The 13953-nt window shown below is 43.1% G+C and overlaps 1 protein-coding gene across 1 annotated transcript; it reads left to right on the top strand.

The window, feature by feature from the left end:
* The first annotated feature begins 940 nt into the window (after nt 1-940).
* PPP1R17 (protein phosphatase 1 regulatory subunit 17) lies at nt 941-13280 on the top strand. Its single transcript, XM_045793645.2, has 4 exons — nt 941-1022; nt 5062-5214; nt 6527-6679; nt 13174-13280. The coding sequence occupies exons 1-4, from the start codon at nt 941-943 to the stop codon at nt 13251-13253; spliced, it is 468 nt and encodes a 155-aa protein (XP_045649601.1). The 3' UTR covers nt 13254-13280.
* Nucleotides 13281-13953: the final 673 nt, after the last annotated feature.

The raw sequence follows: 13953 nt of genomic DNA, 5'->3' as shown, positions 1-13953 counted from the left end.
CCTTCTGGACAATGGCTACAACTAATAGCTCTGGAAAGTTCAATGGATTTGTGGTTTAGGAAAAATGGGGGGAGGGGGGAGCAGACTTGCTCTAATGTCAGAAATCTCTAGGGAGAAAATAATAAGAGCTAGATTTTTTCCTACCACATCTCTACCACCTGGAAAATGGATAGGGAGGAAATCTCATTACTTTATAGTTATTTTATATTATACATTACATGCTATATATACGTAATGCACATATACATATATATACATGCTATATATATGTAATGCATATATGCATATAAAATACAGCATGTAATGATAGAAAAGCAGAAGCTTGGCTCAATTTGCATTCAAAAGAATCACTGTCTGAGAGTCTTGGGTGTCTACTGGAAGTCTTCAGAACTGGATTTGGATCCAAGCTACTTAATAATTTGAAAGTTGGCTATTTAATAATTGTGTGACTAAGTAAATTAATTGTATTTTCTGATCCTTGGTTTCTTAATCTGCAAAGTAGGCATAATCCTATTTCGCAGAACTCAACAGAAAATATAGACAAGATTTAATCAAGATTTTCTGTAATTCTCAGCTAACTCATTTCTAATTCAGAATTGACAAGTATTCATTCTGAAACTCCCACAGTGCGTCTGAAAGAGGATAAATATTGAACATTTGATGCACGGCAATTACCAATAAATCCGTGTGTGTGTGTGTGTGTGTGTGTGTGAGTGTGTGTGTTTGTGTGTGTGTTTCATCTATTTTGACTTAAATCTTAAGTTAGAGCTGGTAGTAGGTAAGTAAAGGAAGCAGATTTGAAACCTAGGATTAAGTTGAGAATGTAATAGTAAGTGCTCAATAAATAAACTTATTCCATAAGTGAACAAATGAACAGAGGACACACTAATGGACTAGTTTCTTATGCTTCTATAGTGCCGGAGAAGAAACACCTCCTTCGATGATGTCCACTGGGCAAATGCAGCCATTGGAGCTCTCAGAAGACAGACTGGATAAGCTAGACCCCCGTTGTGACCACTTAGGTAAGTGCTCCTGCGGGAATGTCGGCAGGGGAAGTCAGAAAGGGGAGGTCCCTGCCATTCTCTTGCCATTTATTTGCAGGCAGGGCAGGGGAAGGTCCCCTGAAACCTGATCCTTTACACCTTCTGGTGACAGCCAACACCAGATGGACAGGAAAATAGCCATGACTCTGTGGGGTCTGCCATGTAAATATTAGCTGGAGCGCTGGAGAGAGGTTCATTAGAGTTACAAAAAGAGAGAAAAGGCATTGTCCTCTTGTTTGGGTCTGACAGAGTCCCAGGCAGAGCATTTTTGAGGCAGTAAATGGAATGTGGCAGCAGAACTTGTTTCCAGTATTTGCCGGCACACTTACACCCCATGTGCAGTGCCAATAAAATATTTCAAATATCTCTCTTTGCCTATCAAGACAGAATTTTAAATAGCCTTTTTCTGCTTTATTGTCAATCTGTTTCCTTTCCAGAACTGACTTTTTGCATAACCTTTGTAATGAAAATACCAGAAACATTTCTGCCTCTACCCATTTCTAAAAATGAGACACTCAGACTTTTGATGGATGGGCCTTTTGCATATTCATAGCCTTTGTTTATGTCTCGCCTGGTTATGACTCCCCCCCACCCCCCGCTCCCCTCTCCCCATTTGCCATCAAGATAGTTTATGTTCAGGATTTCTCCAAAAGTGGGAAAAAGTGCAATTGAAGTAAAAGTCAGAATTGAAGCAAATGCCTTGCTCTCTGTACTGTGCACTGAGTGGTGACCCCTGACTGGCCCACATCCAGCCTGTACTCCCAGGGACCCCACAGCTGGGCAGCACCCATTCTGAGCAATATTTATTCATTCGACAAATGTCTATGGTATATAAGATATGGGGAGAAATTAACTGTGTGATGTGGCACTGAAGTTTGAAAATTGCATTTTCAACTAGGCATTAAGAAACATAGGGGAGGGGGATGGAGAGGATGGGGTAATGGGGTGATGGGCATGAAGGAGGGCACGTGATGGAATGAGCACTGGGTGTTGTATGCAACTGATGAAACACTAAATTCTCCCCCCGAAACTAATAATACAGTATGTGTCAATGAAATTGAATTTAAATAAAGAATTTTTAAAAATTAAAAAAAGAAGAAGAAAGAAGAAACATACTCCCAAGAGCCTGGGCTTACTCCTGATGCCATAATTTGCAGGATTATGACATTTAGCCTTTCTTCTGGCCTTCTAAATCTCAGTTTCCTCATCTGCAAATTGGGGATAATTGTACTCCTTCCTTTTGGGCTTGGTGTGAGAGCTAAATGAGATCATGTGTTTAGGATATGCTATGACTATTTAACGACTGGTAAAACACAGGCATTGACGGTGTTGGTCATTCCCACACACCAGAAGGATGCAAAATCATCTAGTATATAAGAGTACTCAGTAAAATTCTTCTCTCACCTCTTTTTTTTTTTTGTATATGTAAACTTAAAAGCATATGGCTCAGTGCCTTACATACAGTATAAGCTCAATAAATGTTTCTTAAATTGAAATGATTGGATGGAATTATTCAAATCCTTTGGGTGAAAGGAAATATTTGTTACTATTAAATATGGCTGAAGGGAATGATGCTATTTGACTTTTTGTTTATGTACCGTGATCTTTGGGGGATGCAGGCATAATAATGTGTGGTTATTAGGTATTTCTAATGGTAGTTTTCTCATGTATATTGGGTTTTCTCAAACAAAGGACCATCCAGACATAAAGCCCAATGGACTATAGCAACTTGAAAGGAAGGACTATTTCTTATTTGTCTTTTTAGTCCCAGAATCTTGCTCAAGGCCTGGCATAGGGGAGGACCTTCATCAGTGTTTGTCAAATAAATACATTATGAATGACACAAGTTATATCTAGACCCACAAAACTGAAGTGAACAGGTTTGACACATTTAATTCTCCATGTTTTAAAGACACTGACCTGAATATTTTCATAAAAAAGAAACAGAGAGAGGGACACCTGGGTGGCTCAGTCTGTTAAGCACCTGCTTTTGATTTCTACTCAGGTCAGATCTTGGGGGTCCTGGGATTGAGCCGGGCCCGTATCAGGCTCCAGGATCAGCAGGGAGTCTGCTTGAAGATTCTCTCTCTCTGTCCTTCCCCAAAGCCAATGCACTCTGTCTCTCTCTCTCTAAAATAAATAAATCTTAAAAAGAAGAAGAAGAAGAAGAAGAAGAAGAAGAAGAAGAAGAAGAAGAAGAAGAAGAAGAAGAAAAGAAACAGAAAAAAAGAAAGAAGGAAGGGAAGAAGGTAAAGAAGAATGGGCTGAAAAAAATTCAATTAATCTCTGAATTTCCCCAAATCCATTCACAGTCGTAGATGTACCAGACTGTAGCCAGGCCATAGTGAGTTTCCAGAGAAGACAGATAGCTTCATTGCCTGTGGCTTCTTTGAACACTATCTCCTTATACATAACATGCTTGAGTTCATTCACTCAAGCATATGTTCAACAAATATTTATTAGTTGCTGTAAGAAGGTAAAACACAAGATACCTATCATCAAAGAAAGCAGAGAAGACATATGCAGAAAAGGTGTTACATGAGCAAAAATCCTGTGGATATCCAGAAAATGAGAAAGGACACCCAGGACTGGGAAAGACTTATGGAGATGGGGCAGGGAGGTGGGTTTACCTTTGGACCTTGTAAAAGTTTAGGGGGTGAGCAATGACCAGAGTGAACATTTTTTTGAGGATCTAAAATCTATCAAATGTAACAGCTGCTTTACCAACAAATTTAGTCCTTTCACTCTGTTTCTGTCATACACACACACACACTGATTTAAAATTATCCCCACTTTAAAAGTTGAGACAATATTAAAGTTCCTAGAAATTAAGGCCCGAGTTCTCAGAACTAACAAGTGACAGAGTCAGCAGTTGAACTTGGATCAGTCCAATCCACTTATCCATTCAACATGCATTTATGGGAGGGAGAGGCAATTAAGAATAAAATTATCAAAAGGACATAATCCTTAATCTCCAAGAAGGTTCTGTCAAGAGCAGCAGATAAACCATGATAGAATAAACAAGTGTCATTGTCTAGAACAATGACAGAGACGCTCAAAGAAGCAAACCATCAGCCAAAGCATTGAGGACTCAGAGGGAGCAGAGCACATGCTTTCATGGGCGAGGACTGATCAGATTGGATTCATCACTCTCGCTGACATCTGATGGACGTGATATAGAATCCGAGCTTCCCGAGCCTAGGGAACTGAGGAGGGTAAAGAGCTGAGTAAGACGAGAGGCCCTGGAGTGAGGATGGGCAAATGGGAGAATGGCGATGGCAGTGGGGGAGTAAATGAAGAGGCCAAGGCTGACACAAGTGTGAACGGTCAGCGTGACCCGGCTGGCCACAGAGCGAAGGGTGAGGATTTTCCGGAGAACCTTATTACAAGACTGAAGAGTGTGGGGGCGCCTGAGTGGCACAGCGGTTAAGCGTCTGCCTTCGGCTCAGGGCGTGATCCTGGCGTTCTGGGATCGAGCCCCACATCGGGCTCCTCTGCTATAAGTCTGCTTCTTCCTCTCCCACTCCCCCTGCTTGTGTTCCCTCTCTCGCTGGCTGTCTCTGTCGAATAAATAAATAAAAAATCTTAAAAAAAAAAAAAAAAAAAGACTGAAGAGTGTGCACAGCTCCGTACTGACCCATGCAGTCTTCAAGAGAGCAAGCCTTGGGCAAAGGAAATTAAGAAAGAGCATTTAGCACAGAGAACCTATTCTATCAGAAATTTAACTCAAACCCACTCTGTGGCTTGCCTAACTATATTTTGAAGTTCTTCTTTGCTTTGGTTATCCATCCGTTGGAGCTCTCTTCATTTGGGGTTTTACAGACTATTCCAGTTTTCTGTTTTATTCTATGTATCTGTGCCAGGCTACGAAAGTCCTCCGTAGACTAGCCCAAAATATACAAATCTTTTTCTTTTTCAGACCAAATGGCTTCTGCCAGTAATTGGACACCAACCAGGTTGTGAGTGACCCTTACTCATGTTATATTCTTTTTTTTTCTTCGCATCCTATCGAAAGCAGATGATCTTTCAGACCAGTTCATTAAAGACTGTGAGCTCAAAAGGAAGCCAAGAAAGGGAAAAAATGCACAGGTCGCCCTGAATGTTGAGTCAGACCAAAAAAAACCAAGGAGAAAAGATACACCAGCACTGCACATCCCACCTTTTATACCAGGTAATGGCCAATGAGGTCCGTTGGCACGTCTGTGAAGGAGTACCGCTGCCGCGGGATCGCGCTGGTCTTAGAACTTTTTCCTTACATATTTGCGTGGTTTTAAATCACTGGTGCTCTCCCTGCACCTGTCCCAGTTACAATATGGCCGGCTGCTATAACAAATAAACTCCAAAATGTTAGTGGCACCACGCAAGGCTTTCGTCACTTATCAGTAGTGCGAGTTGGGAGGTAGGTTCTGCCCCCAATGGTAATTCAGGGACTCCGGCTGATGGAGGTGCAGACCTCACCAGCACATGGCTTTCAAGGTCACCGTGAACACCAGCATCCAGCAGGCACAGGGATGAGGGGGGTAGGAGGCAGGGCGGGGGGGGGGGGGTGCAGAATAGACTGGAAGACTGGCAGACCTGAAGGTGGCCCCGATCACTTCCTTCAGTCACAAGCCTTGCCTGACTGCAAGGGAGGCAGAGAGATGTCGCCCAGCTGTGTGCCCAGGAGAAAAGCAAAATGGTTTGGGGAACAGCTAATATGTCTCTATAACAATCTCATGTGTGATGTGTGACTCTTTTTTGGCCCAAAGTTTTGTTGGTTCTTATTTCCTTCTCCCCTTCCCTCCGGGCCATTGATTCAGCGTTCTCTCCACTCACAACCCGCTCGGCGGGATACAAAACAAACAGAACACAGAGCTTCCTGAGAAGGAGCTGTCAGTTCTGTACAAAATCGTGGAAGCACATAATGGGCTGAAATACACAGTAAGCGGTAAGGCCGTAATGAGGTCCTTCCATAGGGGCCCCGGGAGCTCCGCCTGGGCAGGGAATTGGGGACAGTTGTATAGAGGAGGCTGTTTTCAGAGAGTTGGGAAATGATGGAGAGACATTTCACGTGTGGGCGAGGAGAGAAGGCAGGCAGGTCGCTGAAGAGCGAGCATGTGGCTTGCAGTAAATGATCCCCTGCTCTAAGAGGACAGACCTTGGAGGCAAACAGACCTGGGCTGGCTTCCTGCTCGGACCCCTGCAAGCTGTGCTCCTGTGGCCATGTTTTCCTTGCCTCGCCTCCCTCAGATAGGTGATGGTGGCAGTAATACCAAATTCCTCGGGGTTTTGTGAGGTTAAAATAAAATCAGGCGTGCAAACCCCTTGTGTCACCTCAACAGATACTAATTCCTAATAGAAAAAAAAGCTTTTTACTAAAATAAGTTTGGAAAGCTATATTGACTGCCATCATTAGGGATATGTGCAAATATGCCTGTATAGTCCTCTTGTATTAGGATATGTGTATTTGACCCTGTCTCTCCCTTTGTTCCCTAACCACACAGGTGTGCTTTCAGAACACTTAATTAAAAGATACGACATTCAAGAGAGACACCCAAAGGGCAAAATGAGTCCAGCTCTTCATAACACTGACCTGGAACAGAAAAAACCAAGGAGAAAAGACACACCTGCCCTGCACGTGTCCCCCTTTGCAGCAGGTAAAAGAGCTGGTGCAAGGCATTTGCAGGGGGTGATGGGAACAGGTCAAGAGCTTTACCATCTGGAGGTGCCACGGGCATGGCCTCTGTCCTGGCCCAGCAAGCTGTGTCACACAGAGGCGCTCTGTGGGGGGAGCAGAGTTTACTGCTGGCTTTCAGGCTTACCTTAACTGGCAGCTCCCCCCCCCCCCCGCCCCGGGGGCTGCCTCGGAGCTGGGGGAGGTTCAGAGCATTCCTCGTGCTTCAGCAGAACTGATCAGATTCACTGAGCCAATGAAATAGAAATGTCAGTGGATCCTTGAAAAGAGTTGGAAAACCCTCGTCCCCAGCCTTCCATGGTCATGCTTCCTATGACTGATGGCTGATTCTCCCAAGACACCTGGCTGGATGTATTAACCAAACCTTCAACATGAGAGAAGGAGAGAGGGGAGGGAAAGAAAGGGAGATCCAGAAATAGCGAGACCTATCGTTAGTAACAAACTATAGAAACGAGCCTTGAAAGTATCATCTTTTTTTAAGATGAAATTGAGTCTTTATTGTTAATTTTGTCGGGGATGATAATGGCAGTTTAGTTATGGTTTTAAAAAGCTTTTAGTGTTAGAGATATATACAGAAGTGTTATAGGGAATTTGCTTTACAATATTCAAAAATAAAGACAATTAGATAAAACAAAAATGATAAAATGTTAATAAGTATTAATTATATAGTTTTCTCTATTTTGAAAACTCCCATAATAAAAATGTTAATTTATTTTATTTTTTAATTTTATTTTTTATTCAAATTCAATTGATTAATATATAATGTATTATTAGTTTCAGAGGTAGAGGTCAGTGATTCATCAGTCTTATATAACACCCAGTGCTCATTACATCACATGCCCTCCTTATTGTCCATCACCCCGTTACCCCATCCCCTCACCCTCCTCCCCTCCAGCAACCCTCAGTTTGTGATTAAGAGTGTTTTATGGTTTATCTCCCTCTCTGATCTCATCTTATTTTATTTTTCGCTCTCTTCCCCTATGATGCTCTGTTTTGTTTCTTGAATTCCAGATATGGTGAGATCATACAATTGTCTTTCTCTGATTGACTTATTTCACTTAGCATAATACCTTCTGGTTCCATCTACATCTTTGCAAGTGGCAATATTTTATTTTATTTTTTTTGATCCTGAAAGTATCATCTTCATGAGAGCTACCTTAATATGTGTCAAATCAAACTCAAAATTTGTGCTGAACTCCGTGCACAGCCCCAGACTATGCAGCAGCCAATATGTGAAATATAGTCTTGTCCCTGAGAATTTTATGTGAAGGTTAGCGAATAAGACATATACACTCATGATTAGATTATAAGCCTGTGTGTGTGTGTGTGTGTGTGTGTGTGTACATGTGTGTTTTATACAGCTGTTTGGAGGGGGTGGCAGAAGAAAAAATGTACTACTGTTTACTGAGACCCTACTAAATATTAGGTACTGCGTTTGGCACATCTCATGAATTTTTAAAAATCAGCTGAATAACACAAGAAAGTAGTTATTAACTCCCTTACAGATAATGAAACTGAAAGAGAATTTCAGTAACTTAAAGTCCCCTGTGGATGGCATTGATGGATGGATAGGGGCTCGGCTGATTGGTTGGACTGCTGATGGGATGATTAGGTGGACAGATAAATGGACCAAATTATGTTCAAGATCAAATACAATGATGTGGCAGAGCTGGGGCTCTAAGCCAGCGCTGTCTCACCTGTGGGCCGTTTCTCATTGTCCTATGGTATAGTTGGAACTTTCGGCACTATGGCAACCCGGAAGGGACACTTTGGGAGACGGGATTTTGTTCTTATAGAACTATGTTTCCCCATTATTTTATTTAATAAAGAAAAAAATGAAAGAAGCCTGAGAAAAGACATCATGAACAGGCAGTCAGGGGTGCAGACAAGGTGCCCGATCTCTGTGGAGCAGAGCCAGGCAAGGAGGCATGGAGCCTGAGGAGACACTTGTCTGGAGAAGTGGGCCGAGGACCACCTGGCAGGATCTGAACTGCCTCAAACATGTTTCTCATAAGCTACGATGTGTTCCTACCGGCATTGACCCTCCCACCTGTCACACTTTTCCCCCAAGCTCTGCCTCTGTCCTGGCTTCGGTCACCTTTCAAGACTCAGCCAGCTCCAAGTCTCCACTAACAGACTCCGAGTCCAAAATGAATGTTTTCCATTCTGAACTCACTCTGTAGTAGACCCAGGCGTGCAAATACCAAGACTTTGTCATCTCTTTCTGTCTAGTCTTTATGGCTCTTGCTGCCATTATTGTAGCTGTTCTGTACATTGACTAACGTTTGATGACTTCATGAGAACTGTGCTGGTATTGGCCTTGATATCTAGCCCAGTCCCTTCTATATAACAATGCTCGATAAGTATCTGTTGATTTGATATTCTATTTGGCAATCACAATCCTGCAGTTCCAAGTTCTCCATGAGGAGACTTTATTTTTTACCCATTCTTATATCTGCTTTTGTTGAGGTCCTCCTAGGGGAAGACTTGGTGGAGGAACAAGAATATTTATGGGCAGTCACCTCAGCACACAGCACTGAACATGGGCTTCGGAGTCAGAAAGGTCTAAGTTTGATCTCTGGTTCCGAGCATTCTAGCTTTGTGGCTCTGGGCAACTAACACAAATTAGCTTCCTTCATTTCGTCCATCTCTGAAAGCAGGACCATAAAATCTTTCTCCCAGGATTGTTAACATAATTAAAGAAAGCACATAAAGCACTTAGCACAGATGTGGATTTTTGAAAGTCCTCAATAAATGTCAGTTTCCCTCCATTCTCCTCACCTTATATTCCTTGAGCTCACTCAGATCCTTTCTAAAGGTGAGAATTTTGCTAGCCGCAGTGTTTTACCTTTCCATATAAACCTACTGATTCAAGGGACTGCCTAAAATGTTGACCCCTGTTTATCTGGCAGTGGATGCTGCCTGCGTCCCAAAATCTACATCTTAGGAGAGCAGCTTCCTAGTGGAACAACAACAAAAAAAAATGTTTCTCATACAGGGCAAAGTACACAGAGCTGGAGAGAAAGGCTATATATGCATGGGTTCTATACACATTATGGAATTCCTTGAATCAGCAAGTCTCTGTGTTGTATTTGCAATTATAGATGGTGTTCTATGATTCTAGCTTTTATTAGCATATTAGCTGAAGCACTTTATTTTTGAAGAGCCTTTTAGTATCTAAAGATTTGGCAGTAATCGAAATGCTAGTTAAGCTGATAAGGATAGGGCCTTCGGCAGATGTTCAGAGAGACTCATATTGGTTCTAATAAGGGTGTTGAGAGGAACTCACAGACAAATGCACTCTGGAGACATCTCCTCTCATTAGCCCTTGGCAAGTGAAGACTGGACAAGGATTATCTTTCTCTTCTAAATCTCTTGCTAACTACCTTCATTCCCCTAGGTTAATGAGCTTACTCGACAGGTTCCAACTGCCAGACAACTCCTCAGTGAGGAGCCATCTCTGGCTTCCTTGCCAACCCAAGGTTTGTTCCCAACGTGGCCCACATTTGCCAGGGCCCCCCATCTTGGTGACTACATGGCGGGGTGCACTGGGTTGTGATTATTAAGATCTGAGTAGCCGAGACGTGCTTAAAAGAGAAAGTCTTTAGTTAAGGTCTGTGGCAAAGGGAACCAGAGAAGGTAAAGAATCATGAAGCTGGGAGCATTGAAGAGAAACGTCTTGGAAAATTGGCCCATGAGCTGTGAATATTTGGAGATCAAAGCTCAATAATGTACTTGGAGAAAGGGGACTGTCATGTCCTTTGAAAGTGACACCTTTTCTGTCCTGCTGGGAATAGAGTGTTCTCTGTGGTGTGGCTTGCCAGGACAGGAGGTGTCTTAGCCCCGCCCCCTTAGATCAGAGGCACACATCTGTAATGCACGTGACCAGCTCTGAATGGGATCATGGCCTAAAACAGCTTGCTACGAGGCTAATTGTTTGACCCTTAGAGACCTGGGACTGACAGCTTTGGCCTTAAAAACACACCAGGTTCTAACAAACAGCCAAGTTCCATACACTCTCCTCCACAGAGAGTGGAAGAGCAGGAACTGACATTTTCTAAAGCCCTACTGTCCCCCAAGCCCCGTGCTAGATGCTAGAATATCCTTTAAAAGCCTCAAGGTTCGGTAGGGGAGATGGAGGTATTGTCCAATGATTCCTACAGTGTGTTACGTGCTGTAATGGAGGTTCACATAAGTGTGCCGGAAGCATCAAAGTATGTTGGTCTACATCCCCCTGGCAGCGTCACCCCCTGACGGAGATAGGATTTATTTTTTCTCCAGTTTTGCAAATGAATAAACTGAGGCTCAGACAAGCTGAGTAATTGCTCAAAGTTAAATGACCACCAAAGAGGGCAAAGCTTTCTGGCTCTAGCATACGTTCCTTCGATGGCACACCTGTGCCTCCCGAGGAGAACAGAGGATGAGGACGAGGTTAAACCACAGACCCGTGTTCATCAAACCTCATTCATCTTCAAAGGAACAAAGTCGAAGATCTGAAGCATAAAAAATAAAAACGTATTGATGACACATGCTATTGATTTCAGCCTCGCCCTAAGCAGTGATAGCCATGAAATCGGGATTCTCAGGAGCTACCGTATGTATTTTTCATTATAAGACACTAAAAATAATGCTTAACTCTACTAATACAAATGCTAGTTCACTTTCCACCTGAAATTACCTCCCGTGTCCCTGTGGAAAGCCTAGCCTACTTTGGGAAGGGCTGACCTTGATGGCAAAACAGGCTTCTCCCTTCCCTGAAATCTCAGGACATTTTTTTTTTTTTTTTTTTGGCCCAGATGCTTCTCTGACTAGGTTTCAAGGATACCCCAAATAATCAGAAAGTTGACGGGATCTGGGAATTTAAATACTCTTGCCCACTTTGAATCAACTCAAGTTTGGCTTAATGTGAAAAGATAGCAAGGAAATCAGGACAGGAAGTTTTGGGGGCTTAGCATAGTTAACTCTCTGTTCTCCTACCATGATAGCCTTAATTCCAAATAAAAATCCAAGCCTCCTTGCAGCTGTAGAAGAGAAGAGATCTCCCACTGTGTTTCATAAGAGGTTTATGCAAAATCCTCAGTTTCAACCAGGCTCTTGAAATTGTTTTTCTCCTCCAATAAATATCAGCTAATTGGTAAAGAACCCATATGAACAAACTAGGAACTGAATCAAATGAATAGTCATTAAGATCAACACAAAGTTTTCATTAATTTGCCGCTGTTGAACGGAGTCCCGTGTTGTAGAAAGGCCTCTTGGGGTGCACAGCTTTCCACCCTCGTGTTTAGATCTTTACGAAATGCTTCATGAACTGAACGGTCTCTAATTATGAGAAGGTGGGGGCGGTGCAAGGCAGTGGTGGTTGGTGGCAGTGGGTGACAGAAATCACGGAGGACTGGCCTTGAATCATAGTTCCCTTTGTTTTTTTATTAAAAGGACCCTACTTCACAATTTATACGATGAGCAGAATCACCCAGCCCTCCTTGGATGCTCTTAACTGGACTGATCAGTCCAGAAAATTGTGCTCAGGCTTCTGAATTTCAAAGACCAGTAAACTTTTAAAACAAAATATATCGGAACCCAACACAGGGATAGTTTTGAATTTTGCCTAGGAAGGCTGCTAAAAAAACAACTGTCTGATGCCCCTAAAATTTCCAAAAGAAAGGATCTTTTCATCCCCCAAAGAAGAAAATCAAATAAAAATAAAGAACAACTTTTGAAAACTGTAGCCACAGAACTTTATGAACACTCACTGCACTTTCCTGAATTTCTCCTTTTGCTCTGAACGATGTAAATATTATCACCTACCAGTCCTGACATTTAGAAATGGCATGTTCAGAGCCCCAGCTCAGTCTTTTCCCCGGATGTTAGAAAAACGTATTTAACTTTGACTTCCTACTGTTGACCCATTCTTTCAAAGGGGGACCTAACTAGCACGTGTGAAAGGAAAGGAGAAGCAGACTCCTGGCTCACGGGTGTGGCGCTTGCTCAGCACTGTCTTTGTTTCTCGTTCGTTGGCACAATAACCCTTTACATAAGTATCACTGAGCTCCTTTTAAATCCAAGAAAATTCAGGTGTGAAATTGTTAACTGGCCCAACGCAGACTGGGCAAGTGCCAGGAGGAGAGGTCCAAAGCAGGTGGATTCCAACACCCGTTTGCTTTTCGTCCTCCTGTGCTGCAAACTTTAATGTAGACCGTAGACCAGGGGGTCAGCGTTGCCTCTGACTCCGAGATCGAGCTTCTCCTGGTCACCAGGGCGGTGCCTCATTGAGTCACAGCTCCTCCGGGCAGGCCACGTAAGGCCCCCAGCGCCCTAACTCTGGCGGCACCTTTAACACTTAGCTCTGAGGACGCTACGGGGTTTCTGGGTTACCATGCTTCTGTGTGTCTACGCTGTAAGGTTGTCTAATATTTTCATTAGAGGCACTTAATTGCAGATCAGCGCTTTGTTTTGCAGGTGTGACACTGCTCAGGGACGAGAGACCCAAAGTGATCGTGGAAGATGACGAAAAGGATGGTGACAAGATAGCTATTTAAAGAGAGCACCCCTGAGACCACTTGTAAATAGGTTAGATTGGTTCCCTGTGGTGACCTAGAAAAAAAATAGACTTGCTTCTGCTCTCATTTTGTGATAGTCCGCCTTTGAGATCCAGACACCTTTCCCCCAAGAGCCACACTGTATCAGATTGCCAGGCTCCCCTTTGTCTCGCTCCTCCTTGAATCTGGTTTCTATTCCCACCTCTTGAGTTTCATTTTCTAATGCAGGGGAAAGGAAACAGATCGTTCTAAACTGGGAGGTAACAGGGACAGCTCTAGTATCCAGCTTCTGCATCTTCTGGATCAATTCGTGGAGCAAAGAACACGAACAGCATGGAAGTGCTTTGTTTCTTGGTTCATGTTGGTGGGCAGGACTTCACACTGTATTATCCAAATAGCAGTTCAAGTGGGGACTCCCTGTTGCCAGGTGGGAAGGCGAGAATGTTTGGGTGCAGACTCACTGATGGCTTTGGAGAACACCGTCTTTTATCTCTTGTATCTTTCCTCAAGAGTCCAAGTGTCTCTGGTGACATTTCTAAGGTCCTTGTAACCGATACTATAACAGTGAATGAACTGGGGGAGTCAAACCAATCAACCATGCATTGGCTGAAAATACCAGAGATAGGGAGGGCTGGTCTACTGAGAAGCTTAGCAATATATCCTATTTATTTTTATTTTTTGAAATATCTCTTAACCATGT

This window comes from Ursus americanus, chromosome 3 (assembly GCF_024610735.1).
Source record: "Ursus americanus isolate L20-20 chromosome 3, mUrsAme1.1.p, whole genome shotgun sequence".
Classification (NCBI taxonomy): domain Eukaryota; kingdom Metazoa; phylum Chordata; class Mammalia; order Carnivora; family Ursidae; genus Ursus; species Ursus americanus.
The sequence above is the reverse complement of the archived record's forward strand: the minus strand, read 5'-3'. Positions and strand labels throughout refer to the sequence as shown.

Coding starts and splice junctions, on each gene's coding strand:
- PPP1R17 (XM_045793645.2), top strand. CDS start 941: ATGATGTCCACTGGGCAAATGCAGCCATTGGAGCTCTCAGAAGACAGA. Junction 1,023..5,061: donor CCCCCGTTGTGACCACTTAG/GTAAGTGCTCCT, acceptor TATCGAAAGCAG/ATGATCTTTCAGACCAGTTC. Junction 5,215..6,526: donor CATCCCACCTTTTATACCAG/GTAATGGCCAAT, acceptor CTAACCACACAG/GTGTGCTTTCAGAACACTTA.